This window comes from Oncorhynchus nerka, linkage group LG10, assembly GCF_034236695.1.
Source record: "Oncorhynchus nerka isolate Pitt River linkage group LG10, Oner_Uvic_2.0, whole genome shotgun sequence".
Classification (NCBI taxonomy): domain Eukaryota; kingdom Metazoa; phylum Chordata; class Actinopteri; order Salmoniformes; family Salmonidae; genus Oncorhynchus; species Oncorhynchus nerka.
This window is the reverse complement of record NC_088405.1, coordinates 38716899-38739863: the sequence shown is the minus strand read 5'-3', so window position 1 is coordinate 38739863 and position 22965 is coordinate 38716899. Positions and strand designations below refer to the sequence as shown.

At 44.0% G+C, this 22965-nt stretch overlaps 1 protein-coding gene across 2 annotated transcripts in view; it reads left to right on the top strand.

Moving 5' to 3' along the window:
- The window catches only part of dntt (deoxynucleotidyltransferase, terminal), a 158367-nt gene that overhangs the window by 84287 nt on the left and 51115 nt on the right, over positions 1 to 22965 (top strand). For both annotated transcript variants that reach the window (XM_029669767.2, XM_029669766.2), the window contains exon 7: positions 527 to 659. In XM_029669767.2, coding sequence (XP_029525627.1) covers positions 527 to 659 — 133 coding nt within the window. The remainder of the gene's footprint in view (positions 1 to 526; positions 660 to 22965) is intronic.

The following is a 22965-nucleotide window of genomic DNA, read 5'->3' as shown; positions in this document are numbered from 1 at the left end:
GTGAATTTGTACTTATTAACGCACTCTCAATTGTAATATTTTAATTTACCTTTGGGCAGCGTGTGCTGGCCCTACCACCCGAGCAGTTGGGAGGGGGGGGGGGGACATCTTCCCTCTTTCTTTCTACGTGTCCTTGTTTTGTATGTCGTGTTTTGTATTATTTGTTCTGCACCCAGAACTCTGGGTCTTGTTGTTCCTGTATGCTCTTTTATGTTTAGATAAGAATTGTATACCTGTCATGTATACCTATACACCATTATTGTGTGTGTTTAATAAAAATATTTGAAACAAAAAAAGCTACAATATTCACAAAGTTTATGGGTTATACTTAGGAAAATGTTTTAAAGATTTGTGATTCTAGTTTTCATATGAAAAATGACAGGTAAATTACTGGTACATTTTGAAAGTTACTGTGAATATTACCTGCCTTTGCAACCCTATATTAAAGTCCACAATGCTAATGCTACTGTAACTATTGTCCACTTCAGATAGACAGCTCATAGTGCTTTTTATATTTTCCCCTCAGGTTTCCTGTATTACAGGGACATCTCCAAGGCTGTCAGTAAAGCCGAGGCCAAAGCTCTTAGAAGCATCATTGAAGAGACTGCCCATTGGATCGCACCCGATTCTATACTGGCTCTGACAGGTGGCTTTCGCAGGTACAGCACAACACTTATCTCAGCTTATCAGTGTGGATGCATTTGTGTATGTTATTGAGTTTGAAACAGTGCGCCATTGCAACGGTCATAGTCTTAGTTCCTTGTTGTTTTCATTCTACACATGACAGACATGGTTCCTTTGTTCCTGCCACGCAAGAGAGAAGAGTGTGTACAGAGGCATCAATTGTGTGTTACACTACAGTCATTACATTCAGCATCCAAACCAACGTCACTTACATGACATTACCATGTTCACAAATGAACGGCTATATTAACTTAAAAAGGCCAGCTAGGCGGGTACAACGTGGGTCCGTTTGTTCACATCCTGCGCCATCACTTTCTCTTCATGTCAGTTTCCTTTGTGCTCTATTTGTGTGTGGCACAGTGTACTTCAGTGAGCTCCAAGCACTGGGCTCTATGGTATTGTAAAAATGTTGCCGTGACTGGTGGCGGTGTGTGGTTAAATAATGCATGAGCAGTCTGGCAATAAGGACGTGCGCCTCTCTTCTCTACAGGAGTGACAGGCCTTCTGCTGCTTCGTCAACAGTCTGTTCCACTTATATCTCTTATAGCTCTTTCTGATCTGTCTTCGTTCCACAACCATCGCTCTCTTTCTTTCTGTATTGCAGGTTGGGGCATTTCTTGTCCTGACTCATGCACCGGAGTGTCACGCTCGTTGAAATGAGAGGACCAAGGCACAGCGTGCATAGAGTTCCAAGTGTTTATTAAAATGACACTCGCCAACAAAAACATTAAACAGCCAAGCGAAACGTGACGACTGCATTGCTCGCAGGCACTACACGAAAACAAGATCCCACAAACTAAAGTTGGAAAAAAGGCTGTCTAAGTATGATCCCCAATCAGAGACAACGATAGACAGCTGCCTCTGATCGGGAACCATACCCGGCCCACAAAGAAATAGAAAAACTAGAATGCCCACCCAAATCACACCCCGACCTAACCAAATAGAGAAATAAAAAAGGCTCTCTAAGGTCAAGGCGTGACATGGAGGCATGCTCTGCATAGTGGTCATTAGCTGCCACAGTCACAAAGTCATAAAATCGGATTTTTTTTAACCTAACCCTCACCTTAAAGGCCCACCTTAGAGGAAGTTGCTGCAATATATTTAGAGTAATTCCTGTCCTACAACGAAATTTCATGTTTATGTTTCACCTCGAAGACTGACGCAGGCTGGTAATACATATTCAGGAATTGGGGGTGGGAACGTTGTGGTGATTTTCACATTTAGCAGAGAAATAACAATATATAGGCCACTGACTGACAGCTGTCAGTGTAACTAGCTAGCATGCTAACCTTAGCAAGCTAATGAAAGTTATGTGAACACCATTTCAGTTAAGATAGGCGTACGAGCTGTTGACATGTTGAGGGTTGAGATTTGTCTGACTCTTGCCATTTTGTAATTCCATTGAAACAGTCTCGGATTCCAGACGTCATTCATATTTGGAAACGCACACAGACATGATCAAATAGCTATATTCTTCGTTCTCTCTGTTATCATTTCAGCAAGCTATCTAGCTATATATCAGTGCATTATCTAAATTGTGCAGCTATATATAAATGCATTATCTAAATTGTGCAGCTATATATCAATGCATTATCTAAATTGCGCAGCTATAGAGTATACCAATGCATTATCTCAATTGTGCAGCTATATATCAATGCATTATCTAAATTGTGCAGCTATACAGTATATCAATGCATTATCTAAATTGAGAAAGGGAATCTGCCATAGAAATAGAACGAATATAAGCTCTGGTAATATGGATAGCCTAACTATTGAATGGTTTGGAGTGTGTATTGAAGCAATGGGCAAGTTTGTTTTGCGCGGCCCATTACCCAGTGCTACACTGATTCTTTAGAATCAATGGAATTGTCAAAAATGTGCAAACCCTGCAAACATTTTTTCAAATGTTTTATTTCCTCTTTATTTAACCAGGTAGGCATGTTGAGAACAACTTCTCGTTAACAACTGCGACTTGGCCAAGATAAAGCAAAGCAACGCGACAACAATAACGATACAGAGTTACACATGGGATAAGTAAACGTACAGTCAATAACACAATAGGAAAATCTGTATACAGTGTGTGCAAATGTAGTAAGATTAGGGAGGTAAGGCAATAAATAGGCCATAGTGGTGAAAAATGACAATTTAGCATTAACACTGGAGTGATAGATGTGCAGATGATGATGTGCAAGTAGAGATACTAGGGGGCAAAATTAAATTAAATAACAATATGGGGATGAGGTAGTTGGGTGTGCTATTTACAGATGGGCTGTGTACAGGTACAGTGATTGGTAAACTGCTCTGACACCTTGGGCACAGGGCCATGCAAAACGAATTAGCCTCAAACGTTAGTGGTCAAAACCATTCATCTTAGGGTGACGGGGGAGCGGGATTCTAAAATACAATCATATCACACAATTTGACCATTTATAAAATGGTAATGTGTTTTCTTTATGAAGACTAGCTCAAAAATAAGTGAAACTTTACAAACTATCCAATGGATTATGATAATCTGCTGGTAAAAAAAAGGGGAGGTGCAAGAATATTAGTTTCCCCCCCATTTTAATTTGCTCCATGGCAAGGTGGCCAAGTGTAGCGTCGTCACAAGTTAACAGCCACAACATGTCCAATTGTTACTTATTGGCTGTTTTATCTAGTGGAAACCTAAGTGTAGGCTACAGAGAATAACTGTTTGGATCTCAGTCAAAAAGTGGAATTTCTACTGGTGTTTCTACTGGTATGGGTATTTAACCTTAACCACACTGCTAACCCTAATGCCTGACCCTAGTTTTTGCATTCATAAATGTTTATGATATAGACGATTTTGGACTTGCAGCTGGCCCATCTAGCGGAAATTGCTCAGTTTTGCCTACAGGGCAAGAGTCATGACAATAAACTTCAACCTGTTTCTGTATCTCCCACTCGCTCTCTCTCTGTCTCTGTGTCTCTCTGTGTCTCTCTGTGTCTCTCTGTGTCTCTCTGTGTCTCTCTCTCTCTCTCTCTCTCTCTCTCTCTCTCTCTTTGTGTACTACCATTCAAAAGTTTGAATGGTAGATGCCTCACAACTCCTCAACTGGCAGCTTCATTAAATAGTACCCACAAAACACCAGTCTCAACGTCAACAGTGGAGAGGCGACTCCGGGATGCTGGCCTTCTAGGCAGAGTTCCTCTGTCCAGCGTCTGTGTTATTTTGCCCATCTTAATCTTTTCTTTTTATTGGCCAGTCTGTGATATGACTTTTTCTTTGCAACTCTGCCTAGAAGGCCAGCATCACAGAGTTGCCTCTTCACTGTTGACGTTGAGACTGGTGTTTTGCTGGTACTATTTAATGAAGCTGCCAGTTGAGGACTTGTGAGGCGTCTGTTTCTCAAGCTAGACACTAATGTACTTGTCCTCTTGTTCAGTTGTGCATCTTCAGTTTCTTGTCAATTTCTCGCATGGAATAGCCTTCATTTCTCAGAACAAGAATAGACTAATGAGTTTCAGAAGAAAGTTATTTGTTTCTGGCCATTTCGAGCCTGAAATCGAACCCACAAATGCTGATGCTACGGATACTCAACTAGACTAAAGAAGGCTCCGTTTTATTGCTTCTTTAATCAGGACAACAGTTTTTAGCTGCGCTAACATATTTGCAAAAGGGTTATCTAATGATCAATTAGTATTTTAAAATGATGACCTTGGATTAGCTTACACAATGTGCCATTGGACCACAGGTGTGATGGTTGCTGATAATGGGCCTCTGTGCGCCTATGTAGATATTCCATTAAAAGTCAGCCGTTTCCAGCTACAATAGTAATTTACAACATTAACCATGTCTACACTGTATTTCGAATCAATTTTATTTTATTGGACAAAAAAACGTGCTTTTCTAAGTGACCCCAAACTTTTGAACGGTAGTGTTTATAATGTAGGTAAAAAATCAGTGGAAAGCGACACAAACTTGGTGATTAAAAAAAATCTAATAAAATGACCTTTCTTATTTGTCTATTTTAGGAAAGTCACACTCCCCTCAGGTTATTTCTGAAAAGATTCCAGTCACCTTAATTTTGGAAACCTCAATTTATAAACAATTGTGGAAGTATAGTTCTTTGTAAAGCTCTGGGCGGCCACACAAGCATACTGTGTGGCCAGTGTGTGGCCAGTGTGTGGCCAGTGTGTGACCAGTGTGCCAATAACCTCTCTACTCCAGTGTGTTTGTTCTTCTGGAAACAGCTGGCAATGCCACATTACTCTTGTACCCTAAGGAGGGATGACAGCTGGAATGATATTTGATTATGTAAATATTGTCTTCGTGGGGGAAAGAGGAAGAGAAGGAAAAAGTGATGATCATGGGTAGCTAACATTATGATTGAAGTTGAGAGGATGAAACCGTAGATGATTTATACTGAACAAAAATATAAACGCAAGATGTAAAGTATTGGTCCCGTGTTTCATGAGATGAAATAAAAGATCCCAGATATTTTCCATTAACACAAAAATCTTATCTCTCTAATTTAGTGAGCATTTCTCCTTTGCCAAGAAAATCCATCCGCCTGAGAGGTGGAGCCTATCAAGAAGCTGATTAAACAGCAAGATCATTACACAGGTGCCACTTGTGCTGGCGATAATAAAAGACCACACTAAAATGTGCAGTTTTGCCACAAAACACAATGGCACAGATTTCTCAAGTTTTGAGGGAGCTTTCAATTGGCATGATGACTGCAGGAATGTCCACCAGAGCTGTTACCAGAGAATTTAATGTTAATTTCTCTACCATAAGCCGCCTCCAACGGCGTTTTAGAGAATTTGGCAGTACATCCAACCGTCCATACAACCGCAGACCACGTGTATGGTGTTGTATGGGCGAGCGGTTTGCTGATGTCAACGTTCTGAACAGAGTGCCCTATGATGGCAGTGGGGTTATGGTATAGGCAGACATAAGCATTTTATCGATGACAATATGAATGCACAAAAATACCAAAAAGGACCATTTTTTTAAGGTATCTGTGACCAACATATCCATATTCCCAGTCATGTTAAATCCACAGATTAACTGATTCCCTCATATGAACTTTAAAAATCAGTCAAATTAATGAAATTGTTGCATTTATATATTTGTTCAGTATATTTGATGTATTTGTTGAAGGATGTGTTGATGTTGAAGGGTCTATGAGGCATAAAATAATCTCATTTGCATCATGAACTTGTTGCTATGGTATTGTTCTTGGAGACAGGTGACCCCATCAAGTTCATCATTGACCCTTACATCGCACTGGAAAGAGAACATGTGCATCACCATGGAGATAATCTCAGGGTTGATGAAACACCTCTGCAGTGGAGACCTATTAGACCAAAAATAAATGTTATTACATAAATAAGTCAAATGTTCCGAACAGTATGGCACCTTTCACTCATGCTCCTTTACATCACTTGATAACATAAAGGAGTTCAATGTACAGAATGTTAATTCTAAACCCTGGTAGACCTTTTTTATCTACCCATCCATCCATGCTAGTCATACTGTCCTAGATGTATAATTCATATAAACTCTCTAGCCATTATTAAAAGTGAGAATAACCATACACACCCATTGTACCTCAGAGATTCTTGAAAGTCGGGACAATCCTTGTCCGGCAGGGAAACTGAAACATTTTATAGTCGAAAATAATAGATTTTGTTGCATTATTTGAACTGAAAATTTACATTTAGGTGGATTGTATTTTTCAAAAATATTTTCCATATTATTCATTTCCATGTAGGAAGACCCTTTGTCCTGAGCAAAAACAGGCAGAAATTAAATCTGATCTTTTGTGACTTGTAGGAATATTTCTCCCTCTTAATATCAGAACTCAGGATAAGACCCAGATGTAGACAGCTATAGCCACAGATGTTTATTGACCCAAACAGGGGGCAGGCAAAAGACAGGTCAAAGGCAGGCAATCCAGGGCAGTGACAATAAGTTACAGAACAGCAGGCAGGCTCGGGGTCAGGACAGGCAGAATGGACCTGACCTGACAAGACAAACTGGCAACAGACAAACAGTGACCAGAGGTAGAAATACATTGGTGATAATGGGGAAGATGGGCGACACCTGGAGAGGGGTGGAGACAAGCACAAAGACAGGTGAAACAGATCAGGGTGTGACACTTATTGGGGCATTTCTAAAATTGTAAACTTCATTATGATCTCCAGCACCACCCCACCATCAATGTGAAAATGGTGCATTTCTATGTTTTGTGGGAAAAAAAGATGGCGAAAGATAAATGTTTCCAATGATGTCATTGGTGTGCATCATGTGATTTTAAACAATTAAAAGATGGCGCCGACAGATAGGGCAGCTCTGCTTCTAGCTCCTAAGCAACTTTGCAGTATTTTTTTTTTTTTTGTGTGTGTGTTATTTCTTACATTATTAGCCCAGGGCATTTTTTGTGTTATTACATACAGCCGGAAATAACCTTTGTATATCAGAGCGCTGGTAACTCACCAGCATTACGACCGGGAATATGACTTTCCCGAATTGAATACCTTCTTCATACCCCCCAGGGCAATTGTACTGATTCCAGAGGCTGATCGAACACATCACCAGCGGAGAAGAGGTATTCGAAGTAGACTTCTAGTCCGACTCAGGAGGCACGCATACCATCCACCGCTTCCGAATATATTACTCGCTAATGTTCAGTCTATGGGTAAAAAGATAGATGAGCACAGGGCGAGAACTTCCTTCAGGGATTGTAACATGCTCTGTTTCACGGAAACATGGTTCAGTTATGGATCTTTGTCCATAAAGCCATCTGGGTTCTCAATAATGAACTCTCTAGGAAGAAGAAAGGCGGGGGTGTATGTTTCATGATTAACCACACATTGTGTGATAACATACTGAAACTCAAGTCCTTTTATTCACCCAATCTGGAATACCGCACAATCAAATACCTCCCAAGAGAATTATCTTTGGTTATAGCCACTGGACTTTATGCAAACTGGAAACCACATATCCTGAGGCAAAATTGATTGTAGTTGGGGATTTTAACGCAAATTTGAGGAAAACGCGACCGAAGTCCTACCAACACATTGACTGTAGCACTCGCTCTGAGAAAACATTAGACCACAGCTTTTCGCAATGCCTAAAAGGCCCTCCCCTGCCATCCCTTTGGCAAATCTGATCACAACTCTATTTTCCTCCTCCCACCCTATAGGCAGAAACTCAAACAGGTAGTACCCATGCTAAGGACTATTCAACGCTGGTCTGACAAATCAGAATCCACACTTCAAGATTCTTTTGATCACGCGGACTGGGTTATGTTCCGGGTAGCCTCTAAGAATAACGCCGACGAATAAATAGATACAGTTTATCAGGAAGTGTATAGGAGATGTTTTATGCATAGTTACCATTAAAACCTACCCTAACCAGAAACCATGGACAGATGGCAGCATTCACACAAAACTGTAAGCGCAAACCACATCATTTAACCATGAAAAGGTAACTGGGAATATGGCAGAATACAAACAGTGTAGTTATTCCCTCCGTAAGGCAATCAAACAGGCAAAATGTCACTATAGAGACAAAGTAGAGTTGCAATTCAACGGCTCAGATACGAGACATATGTGGCAGGATCTATTGACAATCACGGACTCGAAAGGGAAAACCAGCCACATTGCAGACACCAACGTCTTGCTTCCGGACAAGCTAAACACTTTCTTCGCCCGGTTTGAGGACAGTGCCGCCGACACGGCCCGCTACCAAGGACTGTGGGCTCTCCTTCTTTGTGGCCGACGTGAGTAAGTCATTTAAGTGTGTTAATCCTTGCAAGGCTGCTGGCCCAGACGGCATCCCCAGCTGCGTCCTCAGAGCATGTGCAGACCAGCAGGCTTGAGTGTTTACGGACATATTCAATCTCTCCCTATCCCAGTCTGCTGTCAAGATGTCCAGCATTGTTCCTGTACCGCAAGAAAGCAAAGGTAACTAAACAAAATGACTATCGCCCCATAGCACTCACTTCTGTCATCATGAAGTGCTTTGAGAGGCTAGTTAAGGATCATATTACCTCTACCTTACCTGACACCCTAGACCAGGGGTGGGCCATTCCAGTCCTTGAGGGCCTGATTGGTGTCACAGTTTTGCCCCAGCTCCAGCTAACACACCTGACTCCAATAATCACCTAATCATGATCTTCAGTTTAGACTGCAATTTGATTAATCAGGTGTGTTTGCTAGGGATGGAGAAAGAGTGTGACACCAATCAGGCCCTTGAGGACTGGAGTTGCCCACCCCTGCCCTAGACCCACTTCAATTTGCTTACCAATAGATCCACAAACGATGCAATCTCCATCGCACTGCACACTGCCCTATCCCTTCTAGACAAGAGGAATACCTATATAAGAATGCTGTTCAATGACTATAGCTAAGCATTCAACACCATAGTACCCTCCAAGCTCATCATTAAGCTCGGGGCCCTGGGTGTGAACCCCGCCCTGTACAACTGGGTCCTCGACTTCCTACCGGGCCGTCCCCAGGTGGTGAAGTTAGGAAACAACACTTCCACTTTTCTGATCCTCAACACAGGGGCCCCACAAGGGTGTGTGCTCAGCCCTCTCTTGTACGCCCTGTTCAACCATGACTGTGTGGCTACGCATGCCTCTAACTCAATCATCAATCAAGTTTGCAGACGACTCAACGGTAGTAGGCCTAATTACCAACAATGACGAGACAGCCTACAGAGAGTAGGTGAGGGCCCTGGGAGTGTGGGGACAGGAAAATAACCTCTCAATCAATGTCGACAAAACAAAGGAGCTGATCTTGTACTTCAGGAAAAAGCAGAGGGAGCACGCCCTCTCCACATCGACGGGACTGCAGTGGAGTAGGTGGGAATCTTCAAGTTCCTCGGTGTACACATCACTGACGATCTGAAATGGTCCACCCACACAGACATTGTGGTGAAGAAGGTGCAACAGCTCCTCTTCAACCTCAGGAGGCTGAAGAAACTTGCCGCGGTACCTAAAATCTTCACAAACTTTTACAGATGCACAATTGAGAGCATCCTGTTGGGCTGTATCACCGCCTGGTACGGCAACTGCACAGCCCACAACCGCAGGGCTCGCCAGAGGGTGGGGTGGTCTGCCCAATGCATCATCGGGGGCAAACTACCTGCCCTCTAGGACAGCCACAGCACTCGATGTCACAGGAAGGCCAAAAAGATCATTAAGGACAACATCCACCCGAGCCACTGCCTGTGCACCCCGCTATTATCCAGAAGGCGATGTCAGTACAGGTGCATTAAAGCTGGGACCGAGAGACAGAAAAACAGCTTCTCTCTCAAGACTGTTAAATACCCATCACTAGGCCGCTTCTATCTCAAGACTGTTGAAAATCCATCACTAGGCGGCTTCCACCCGGTTATGTAACCCTGCCCCTTAAAGGCTGCTGCCTTATATACATAGACTTGAAATCACTGGCCACTTTAATAATGGAACACTAGTCACTTGAATAATGTTTACCTATTTTTGCTTGTATATATGTGTATATACTGTATTCTATTCTACTGCATTTAATCTTTGCCACCCCGACATTGCTCATCCTATATATTCCATAATTCCATTCTTTTACTTTTAGGTTGTGTGTGTTGTTGTGAATGGTTAGATATTACTGCACTGTTGGAGAGAGAAACACATGCATTTTGCTTCACCCGCAATAATAACTGCATAATTAACATCTGTATTTAACACTTGATTTGATACTAATTGCCTACTAATTGCCTACTAATTGTCTACGCCATTTTCACATATTTTGATGTTAGGGTGGTGCTGGTGATGATGAATATGAAGTTGAAAAAGGGTGACATCTCCCTTTAAACTGTTGAGCGTGAAAAACGCAGCAGCGTTGAAGTTCTTGACACAAACCGTTGTGCCTGTACTACCATACTCTACTGCCATACCCCATTCAAAGGCATTGCAATCTTTTGTCTTGCCCATTTACCCTCTGAATGACACACATACACAATCCATGTCTCAGTTGTCTCAAGGCTTAAAAATGATTCTTTAACCTCTCTCCTCCCCTTCATCTACACTGATTGAAGTGGATATAACATCAATAAGGGATCATAGTTTCACCTGGATTCACCTGGTCAGTCTATGTCACGGAAAGAGTAGAGTGTTCTTGATGTTTTGTATACTCATTGTAAGTTTAAGTATTTAAGTATTTTCTTTGCTAGACCTTAGGATAATGTTTGCTCCATAAATGTTGTTGTATATTTCTGAAAACATGCCAAAATGCAAATGAAATTAGTGCTGGATCATTATATATTATAACAATCAAGGACTTTAAGAATCGGACCCTTTTTTTCAATTATTGCCTAAAATGACCCAAATCTAACTGCCTGTAGCTCAGGACCTGAAGCAAGGATATGCATATTCTTGATATCATTTGACAGGAAACACTTTGATGACAAATCAGAGCAAGATTACTGAATGTAAGTACACTATTTACCTTCAGAGGTGAATGTATCAAAACAGTTGCCATGATAAAAGTGTTTTGTTGTTGTGCAAACAATAGAATGGTATTTTTTTCTGTAACAGCTACTGTAAATTGGATACTGCAGTTAGATTAACACTAATGTAAGATTTCTGCATATATAAGACAAGTCTATGTCCCGGAAAGTTGGCTGTTGTTTACAATGTTTTCTAGTGACATTACTGCATATTGAGCAACAACTGTCCCGGTTTAGGAACACTGATTCCTTCGAGGTTAAACACATTTTTACATTTATTGTTGGACAATAAATGTAAAGAATACATGCCTTTAACAATGATTATTATTTGGTGGGTGCTTATATTTGTCCTATGAATTGGAAGTATGTTTTTTGCATATCCCAACTCCCCCGAGACACCCTCAGAGAATGGGGTCAAGGCCAGGGTCAGCGACCCTGCAATAATTTGGTTTAAGTGCCTTACTCAAGAGCCCATCGACAGATGTTTCACCTTGTCGTCATGGGGATTCGAACGGTAACATCTATTATATGTTGACGTGCACCATAAAAACACACACACAAAAAATGGAACATTTTACTTGCTTGACGTAGAAACATGTGAACAGTTTTGGGACACTGAGCTGCACAAGGTGGCTGTGTTACCAGTGGGTTGCTTTTGACAGTAAGGCACTGGACCACAGACATATAGGTTTGAACCTAGAAGAAGACCAAGAGACGACAGCAGGCAAGAAGAAGTCGATCGGATGGGTAAGAGGAATGTCCAGTTGTCCAGAAAAGCGTGGTAAACTGTGAGATGTCTACATGAATAAAAGTGTATTAGTACACTTGATGCACCATGTAAACTTCATTCACTGTGGCAGTCTGCCTGTGTGATGACATGGCATATTATCCAGAGCCACTGGTTGGATTGGATTTACTGCACTCACGCCAAAACTCATACTCTCTCCTTCCTGTAAAAGTCTATAACCAACTAACCAACTAACCAAAACAACTATAACCAACTTCTGTGGTAATTTAAACAACTTCTGGAGCTTATGATTCTAAAGGTCTAAAGTAAATGCAAAGTCCATGTCTAAGGTGAATACACTTTTATTCATGTATATCAGACATCTCACAGGTGTGTCAACTAAAATATATATCCCAGACAAGATTGAAGAATTGGACAAGTGGACAAAGTGAATATAAATTAGTGCTTGTGTCTGTAGCTGTTGGTATGAATTTGAGTGGACAAGATTGAAGAATTGGACAAGTAGACACAGTTAATATAAATTAGTGCTTGTGTCTGTAGCTGTTGGTATGAATTTGAGTGGTTAGGTTACATACAATGCATGCTGACAGAATGGCTGTGAGACAGAGAGAGACTGTTGCTTTACTCCCTTTGCTTCTGGTACCACTGAAGGCCACAGTCTTCAGTCAGACAGCTTGAAGATGTGTCACCATCCAGGCCAATCTCACAGCATGCAGTGGCCTGATAGGAGATGACAATGGATGCATTATGTACCTTTTATCACCAAAGCCGTGTTAGCATTTACTGCACGTTGCTGAACAATTCATGGCTTTTGTTAGTGTCATTAATATATGAAAATTCACATATTCAGTTCAAAAGCATTGACTAATACACTACATGACTAAAAGTATATAGACATCTGCTTGTCGAACATCTCATTCCAAAAATCATGAGCATTCGTATGGAGTTGGTCCCCCCTTTTGCTGCTAAAACAACCTCCACTCTTCTGGGAAGGCTTTCCACTAGATATTGGAACATTACTACGGGGACTTTCTTCCATCCAGCCACAAGAGCATTAATGAGGTTGAGTACTGATGTTGGGCGATTAGGCCTGGCTCGCAGTCGATGTTCCAATTCAAGCACAAAATCATCTAGAATGTTATTGTACGCTATAGCGTTAAGATATCCCTTCACCGGAACTAAGGAGCCTAGCCCGAACCATGAAAAACAGCCCCAGACCATTATTCCTCCTCCACCAAAAATTACAGTTGGCATTATGCATTCTTGCAGGTAGCATTCTCCTGGAATTCACCAAACCCAAATGTGTCTGTCAGACTGCCAGATGGTGAAGCATGATTCATCCCTCCAGAGAACGCGTTTCCACTGCTCTCGAGTCCAATGGCGGTGAGCTTTACACCACTCCAGCCAACGCGTGGCTTTGCTCATGGTGATCTTAGGCTCGTGTGCAGCTGCTTGGGCATGGAGACCCATTTCATGAAGCTCCCGACGAACAGTTATTGTGCTGACGTTGCTTCCAAAGGCAGTTTGGATCTTGGTAATGAGTGTTGCAACAGCGGACAATTTATTTTTATGCGCCACACGCTTCAGCACTTCAGAATAGCTGACCCAAGTTTTTGATGCATGCCAGGTAATCTGGAGATACGTAATTTTCAGCAGCTGCCCACACTGATTGTGATGCTAACCACAATAAAGATGAGCCCAATAATGACATTTCTGGTTTGCCTTTAAAATAAAGGTCACACATCAAGCAGATACAAATAGTGGAATCATGCCATATTTGCATTAAATAATGCTTATCAATCGCACTGTGGTTGTATTCGACTTCCTAATTGCTTTGGGGCATACTCATATTTCACTGTACAACCTTACCTATGGATTTTGGTTCAATGAAATGGGGTATCAGCGTCTTATTGCAAGACTTTGACGCCACTGTGAAATGAGCCACATTAGCTCACCAGTCAACCTAGGGTTTATTGAACATTCATATTGCAATGTATTGTACAACCTTATCTATGGATCTTGGGTCCAAGAAATGGGGTATCAGCCTACCCAATGACACCTGGAAAACACAGTTGTGAAGAGTTTACACATATTAGCATCATAGTTCTTATTGCCGAACTTTGACTGTTTTTGGTCAAATTAACTAATTATTGTCTTTTGTTGAATTTCTATCACAATCTAAACTTGTTAAGCATTATCTAGTCCAAATATGCCATGATTCTACAATTTGTATATGTTTGCGGCAGTTTCAATGCGAACCACAAATTCTACTATTGTGGCTAATCGTTATTGTGGCTAGCTTCGCATAGGTGGCGCAAAAGCAGGCCAAAGCAGTCAAGCAAAGTGCCGTGACATTGATCGACCAATGGTGTGTTAGATACCACCCACAGACTTTGATTGACACCCCCACATTGTCATATTGGAGGAGGAAATACAGAAATAAATGAATAAAATGAATTAAAGTTTGAATAAATATATAATACATATATAAATAATTAAATAATAATTTATATATATATATATATATATAGTCAGTAGTTTTCTATTTTCTTGGTAATTTATTTAATTATGTGTGAATTTATTTATATATTCATTTATATATTTATATGTGCATTTATTTATTTAATTCTAATTATGGCAGGTTTGGTCTTCTATATATTATCATATTATAGACACTTATTACAGTATTATAGACACTATGTCCTTAGATTTCTTATGATCTTCTATGTAGAAGAACCCCTTACTTTCTAATAACTCTTGTGTAGCTTGTGACTGTCATGAAGCAAAACATGTTTGTGTTTGTGAGAGTCTCAGCTTTTCATAAATAGTTTTCAATAGTTTATACCGCAAACTCTTCGGACTCCACTGATGTTTTTGTAAAAAGACCCAGCACCTGGCCCTTATCTAACAAACACCACCCTAGCACAGCCCCCGGTAATTACACAGACTAATGGTTGGTACCAACGGATGGAGAAGAAATACAGTAGGCTAATCCAATGGTACAACCTAAAAGAACAAACACTCAATGCTTAACCCTTGTGTTATCTTAAGGGTAAAAAATGACCTGCCACTATGTTTAAAAGAAGAGAAAACCCCCTAAATGATATTTTGTCAACTTGAAATTTGTCGACTTTTTCTAGAGTGACCCCAACATTACAAAAAGTTAAACATTGCCTCTGTTCATATTTCCATGAAAGCTGTACATCACCAGGGTTCAAAGACTGTCTTAGGGTCATTTTTGACCTGGCAGTTATACAATTATTTACAAACCACAAAAACCACAAAGATACACACACACACAATGAGACATTGAGATTATGTGTGCTACTGATTGAACTCAGACAAAATGATAGTTACCGGCATTGTAACTCCAGTTCTATGAGTGGAGCGGAGCCCCATAGGGGAGCTCTGCTCTTAGTGGTTCACCCTGCTGCCTAGGCAACGAACAGCCTGAGAGAAAATTATGCACACACCTCCAACCAGGAGTACAGGTGATCCTATATTAGGGGACGCTTCCCTTCAATCAGCATCCCGAAAAATTATCTTCAGCGAGTCTGGGGGCTTTAAGTCCTATGGGGCGCGGCTCCACTCATAGGCAGGGTAGCCTAGTGGTTAGAGCGTTGGACTAGTAACCGGAAGGTTGCAAGTTAAAACCCCCCCAGCTGACAAGGTACTGTCCCTGAACAGGCAGTTAACCCACTGTTCCTAGGCCGTCATTGAAAATAAGAATTTGTTCTTAACTGACTTGCCTAGTTAAATAAAGGTAAAATAAATAAAAAATAGAACTGGAGTTATAACTCTGGTAACTATCATTCTATATCGTGGAGCTCTGCCCCATAGGGGCTCTAGTGGTTTAAGGTGGAGCGCCGCGTTCCCAATAGAAAACATTTCACTAGAGGGTGACTGAAGACGGTGTCTCTGCCAAAACCCTAATGACAAGCTGAAATCGCTGCCATGAACACCTTGATGGTGGCGGGTGAGCGCTGCTTGTCAAACATGAACTGTAGGAAAGAGAGCACACTCTCAACCTGACAACACACGGGGGTCCACATTTTCTGTGGCACACCATTGTGAAAACACGTTCCATCTGCTGGCATACATCCTGTATGTGGAACTGGCACACAAGCCCTGTATGGTTCTGATTACTGAATCAGATAACGCACGGCGCTCTAACCTGTTCCTCTCTGGGACCAGAACCTCAGTGGCTGGCCGATTACAGGAAATTGCTCTATCGTGCCTAGTTGGGCAAACAATCGCTGTGTTCTGCGCATGTGCAGAAGTCCTACAGAGTGGGCAGATGACATGAGACCCAAAAGTGTCATGACTGAATGTGGGCAACAAGGCAGCTGGTCGAGGATCCGAAATTCGAGCCTTCATAGTCTCAGTGTCTAGCTGTAATTCCAGGTACACAATCTGCTGACTGGGCCAAGGCGGACTCTTTTCTCAATTCACAGCGAACCCCAGACGTGTGAGATCAATCACTGTGTCATGTGTGTGATCGCCAGCTCTGCTGACTGGGCCAAAACCAGTAGGTTGTCTAGGTAGGCTAATATCCTTATGGAAAAGGTGCGAGGTACCTGGGCATACCCGAATGGCATTCTCGCTTACCACCCCTTGAAAGGCGAAATACAGAAACTTCCTGTGACGCTTATGTACCCGCACATTAAAATATGATTCCTTTAGGTCTATGCTTACACAAAAGTCCCTGTTGCGAATACATTCCAGTAGACGTTTTGTCGTAAGCATTCGAAAAGGCCGTTTGGCTACACTCTCATTGAGAGTGCGTAAATCCAATATTGGCCTCATCCCCCCCCCTGTCTTTTTTGGTCCTTTGCTCTTGGGGAACTACTATGACCGCCTCCTTTGCCAAAAGTTCCGTAATCTCTATCACAAGAGCCACTACTTTCTCTGGCATCTTCATCACCGTCTCAACCACACCTGAAAACAGGGGGGGGGGGGGGGTTCGAATTGAATGGCATAACCCTTCTTCAGCGTCTGACTTTGTCAGGAGTAGAGGGTAGAGGAGTAGAGGGTGCCATTCCCAATATAGTGCTCTGAGAGCGGGAGAGCGCAAAGCTGTGGTACAGACAGTAAGGACCTGTATTCCTCTATGGCCCAAGCCACCACTGTCCCCCAACACTGAAATGGTGGGACAGCCCAGGGTGGGCTGTGAGAAGTGGGGGCGCCGACACTTCGGTTATATGCGTAACCTTGTGGGTCCAGCCCCCCGTGAATGCAGCACGGGTCTGAGCGACACTAACTGGGGCGTCTGCCTGAGTTAGTGTGCCGTCTCCCAACAGCGATTGCATGATCGGCCCAACATGGGGCTGTGTACGCAGGCTGCTCTTTAAACCCTTAGCTACAGTGGCTTGCGAAAGTTAAAAAAGATTTTTGGGGGGTTTGTATCATGTGATATACACAACATGCCTACCACTTTGAAGATGCAAAATATTTTTTATTGTGAAACAAACAAGAAATAAGACTTGAGTGTGCATATCTATCTATTCACCCCCCCCCACCTTTTGCAGCAATTACAGCTGCAAGTCTCTGGGGTATGTCTCTATAAATATTCTTAGGGATCGGCCCCTTTTTTCTCCACTTTCTGCCTTACAAACAGGACAACGGAATGGATCGCATGCAGCGACCCAAGAAAACGACCGGACAAGGGCACATCGCGCACCACTCCCCAGCATTCTTCTTGCCAATGTCCAGTCTCTTGACAACAAGGTTGATGAAATCCGAGCAAGGGTAGCATTCCAGAGGGACATCAGAGACTGCAACGTTCTCTGCTTCACGGAAACATGGCTTACTGGGAAGACGCTATCCGATGCGGTGCAGCCAACGGGTTTCTCCACGCATCGCGACAACAGAAACAAACATCTTTCTGGTAAGAAGAGTGGCGGGGGCGTATGCCTCATGACTAACGAGACATGGTGTGATGAAGGAAACATACAGGAACTCAAATCCTTCTGTTCACCTGATTTAGAATTCCTCACAATCAAATGTAGACCGCATTATCTTCCAAGAGAATTCTCTTCGATTATAATCACAGCCGTATATATCCCCCCAAGCAGACACATCGATGGCTCTGAACGAACTTTATTTAACTCTTTGCAAACTGGAAACCATTTATCCGGAGGCTGCATTCATTGTAGCTGGGGATTTTAACAAAGCTAATCTGAAAACAAGACTCCCTAAATTTTATCAGCATATCGATTGCGCAACCAGGGGTGGTAAAACCTTGGATCATTGTTACTCTAACTTCCGCGACGCATATAAGGCCCTGCCCCGCCCCCTTTCGGAAAAGCTGACCACGACTCCATTTTGTTGATCCCTGCCTACAGGCAGAAACTTAAACAAGAGGCTCCCACGCTGAGGTCTGTCCAACGCTGGTCAGACCAAGCTGACTCCACACTCCAAGACTGCTTCCATCACGTGGACTGGGACATGTTTCGATTGCGTCAGATAAAAATATTGACGAATACGCTGATTCGGTGTGCGAGTTCATTAGAACGTGCGTTGAAGATGTCGTTCCCATAGCAACGATAAAAACATTCCCTAACCAGAAACCGTGGATTGATGGCAGCATTCGCGTGACACTGAAAGCGCGAACCACTGCTTTTAATCAGGGCAAGGTGTCTGGCAACATGACCGAATACAAACAGTGCAGCTATTCCCTCCGCAAGGCTATTAAACAAGCTAAGCGTCAGTACAGAGACAAAGTAGAATCTCAATTCAACGGCTCAGACACAAGAGGCATGTGGCAGGGTCTACAGTCACTCACGGACTACAAGAGGAAACCCAGCCCAGTCACGGACCAGGATGTCTTGCTCCCAGGCAGACTAAATAACTTTTTTGCCCGCTTTGAGGACAATACAGTGCCACTGACACGGCCTGCAACGAAAACATGCGGTCTCTCCTTCACTGCAGCCGAGGTGAGTAAGACATTTAAACGTGTTAACCCTCGCAAGGCTGCAGGCCCAGACGGCATCCCCAGCCGCGCCCTCAGAGCATGCGCAGACCAGCTGGCCGGTGTGTTTACGGACATATTCAATCAATCCCTATACCAGTCTGCTGTTTCGCACATGCTTCAAGAGGGCCACCATTGTTCCTGTTCCCAAGAAAGCTAAGGTAACTGAGCTAAACGACTACCGCCCCGTAGCACTCACTTCCGTCATCATGAAGTGCTTTGAGAGACTAGTCAAGGACCATATCACCTCCACCCTAACTGACACCCTAGACCCACTCCAATTTGCTTACCGCCCAAATAGGTCCACAGACGATGCAATCTCAACCACACTGCACACTGCCCTAACCCACCTGGACAAGAGGAATACCTATGTGAGAATGCTGTTCATCGACTACAGCTCGGCATTCAACACCATAGTACCCTCCAAGCTCGTCATCAAGCTCGAGACCCTGGGTCTCGACCCCGCCCTGTGCAACTGGGTACCGGACTTCCTGACGGGCCACCCCAGGTGGTGAGGGTAGGCAACAACATCTCCTCCCGCTGATCCTCAACACGGGGCCCCACAAGGGTGCGTTCTGAGCCCTCTCCTGTACTCCCTGTTCACCCACGACTGCGTGGCCACGCACGCCTCCAACTCAATCATCAAGTTTGCGGACGACACAACAGTGGTAGGCTTGATTACCAACAACGACGAGACGGCCTACAGGGAGGAGGTGAGGGCCCTCGGAGTGTGGTGTCAGGAAAATAACCTCACACTCAACGTCAACAAAACTAAGGAGATGATTGTGGACTTCAGGAAACAGCAGAGGGAACACCCCTATCCACATCGATGGAACAGTAGTGGAGAGGGTAGCAAGTTTTAAGTTCCTCGGCATACACATCACAGACAAACTGAATTGGTCCACTCACACTGACAGCGTCGTGAAGAAGGCGCAGCAGCGCCTCTTCAACCTCAGGAGGCTGAAGAAATTCGGCTTGTCACCAAAAGCACTCACAAACTTCTACAGATGCACAATCGAGAGCATCCTGGCGGGCTGTATCACCGCCTGGTACGGCAACTGCTCCACCCTCAACCGTAAGGCTCTCCAGAGGGTAGTGAGGTCTGCACAACGCATCCCCGGGGGCAAACTACCTACCCTCCAGGACACCTACACCACCCGATGTTACAGGAAGGCCATAAAGATCATCAAGGACATCAACCACCCGAACCACTGCCTATTCACCCCGCTATCATCCAGAAGGCGAGGTCAGTACAGGTGCATCAAAGCTGGGACCGAGAGACTGAAAAACAGCTTCTATCTCAAGGCCATCAGACTGTTAAACAGCCACCACTAACATTGAGTGGCTGCTGCCAACACACTGTCATTGACACTGACCCAACTCCAGCCACTTTAATAATGGGAATTGATGGGAAATGATGTAAATATATCACTAGCCACTTTAAACAATGCTACCTTATGTAATGTTACTTACCCTACATTATTCATCTCATATGCATACGTATATACTGTACTCTACATCATTGACTGCATCCTTATGTAATACATGTATCACTAGCCACTTTAACTATGCCACTTTGTTTACTTTGTCTACATACTCATCTCATATGTATATACTGTACTCGATACCATCTACTGTATGCTGCTCTGTACCATCACTCATTCATATATCCTTATGTACATATTCTTTATCCCCTTACACTGTGTATAAGACAGTAGTTTTGGAATTGTTAGTTAGATTACTTGTTGGTTATCACTGCATTGTCGGAACTAGAAGCACAAGCATTTCGCTACACTCGCATTAACATCTGCTAACCATGTGTATGTGACAAATACAATTTGATTTGATTTGATTTGAATGGCGTGCCCAAAGTAAACTGCCTGTTGCTCAGGCCCTGAAGCCAGGATATGCATATAATTGGTACCATTGGAAATAAAACACTTTGAAGTTTGTAGAAATGTTAAAATAATGTAGGAGAATATAACACAATAGACATGGTAGGAGTAAATCCAATGAAAAACCAAACATAATTAGTTTTTTTTTAGAGACCATGCTCTTACAATGGCATGTATAAGGGCATACTTGTCACGAACGTCGTCAGGGAAATGACCGGACCAAGGTGCAGCATGGTGAGTGTACATTATCCTTTATTAAGAATGTAGCCAACAAAACAAGAAACACCAAAAACGAACGTGAAGCTGACTAGGGCTATACAGGCCACTAACACAGACAACTACCCACAACTAAGGTGGCAAAACAGGCTGCCTAAATATGATTCCCAATCAGAGACAATGAAATACAGCTGTCCCTGATTGAGAACCAACCAAAACATAGAAACAGAAAAAATAGAAATAAAGAAACTAGAATGTCCACCCTAGTCACACCCTGGCCGACCCCACTCCACCTCTGGCTCCCCCCACTTTGGTGGTGCCTCTGGACTGGGGACCCTCGCTGCAGGCCTCGGACTGGGGAACCTCGCTGCAGGCCTCAGACTGGGGACCCTCACTGCAGGCCCCAGACTGGGGACTCTCGCTGCAGGCCCCGGACTGGGGACCGTCGCTGGATGCTCCGGACTGGAGACCGTCGCTGCAGGCTCCGGACCGTGGATCTATACTGGAGGCTTCATGCCATGAATCCTCACTACAGGCTCCGGGCCATGGACCATCACTGGAGGCTTCGTGCCATGGATCATCACTGGAGGCTTCGTGCCATGGATCATCACTGGAGGCTTCGTGTCATGGATCATCACTGGAGGCTTCGTGCCATGGATCACCACTGGAGGCTTTATGCCATGGATCATCACTGGAGGCTTCGGGCCATGGATCATCACTGATGGCTTCGTGCCATGGATCATCACTGGAGGCTTCGTGCCATGGATCATCACTGGAGTGAGGAGACGTATGGGCAGCCTGGTGCGTGGAGCTGCCACAGGGTGTACCAGGCTGGGGAGACATACAGGAGGCCTGGTTCTGGGAGCAGGCACAGGACTCACCAGGCTGGGGAGACATACAGGAGGCCTGGTTCTGGGAGCAGGCACAGGACTCACCAGGCTGGGGAGACATACTGGAGGCCTGGTTCTTGGAGTAGGCACCAGATACACTGGGCCGTGGAGGCACACTGGAGGTCTTGAGCATAGAGCCTGCACAACCCGTCCTGGCTGGATGGTTACCTTCGCCCGGCAAAGGTGGGGCCCTGGCACAGGACGCACTGGGCTGTGCAGACGCACTGGAGACACAGTGCGCAGAGCCGGCGCAGGATTACCTGGGCCGAAGAGACACACTGGCGGGCCAGATGCGCTGAACGGGCACCATCCGTCCTGGCCGGATGCCCACTCTAGCCCGGCCGATGCGGGGAGCTGGAATGTAGCGCACCGGGCTGTGAACGTGCACTGGAGACACTGTGCGCTCCACCGCATAACACGGTGCCTGACCAGTACCACGCTCCCTACGGTAAGCACGAGAGTTGGCTCAGTTCTCCAACCAGAATCAGCCAATCCCCTCAATGTGCCCCCCAAAAAAAATTTGGGGGAGTGGCCTCCCGGTCTTTCATGCCAGCCGTGACCCTGTGTAATCCTGGGCTCTTTTACTCGCTGCCTCCGCCTTCCTCGCTGATTCCACCTGCTCCCACAGCAGGCAATCCTTTCCCACCAGGATATAATCCCACGTCCAGGATCCTTTCCCATTCAGGATGTCCTCCCATGTCCATTCCTCCAGAAAATGCTGCTTCTCCCGGCCACGCCGCTTGGTCCGTTTGTGGTGGGTAGTTCTGTCACGAACGTCGTCAGGGAAATGACCGGACCAAGGTGCAGCGTGGTGAGCGTACATGATCCTTTATTAAGAATGTCGCCAACAAAACAAGAAACACCAAAAACGAACGTGAAGCTGACTAGGACCATACAGGCCACTAACACAGACAACTACCCACAACTAAGATGGCAAAACAGGCTGCCTAAGTATGATTCCCAATCAGAGACAATGATAGACAGCTGTCCCTGATTGAGAACCATACCTGGCCAAAACATAGAAAAACATAGAAATGAAGAAACTAAAATGTCCACCCTAGTCGCACCCTGGCCTAACCAAAATAGAGAATAAAATCCTCTCT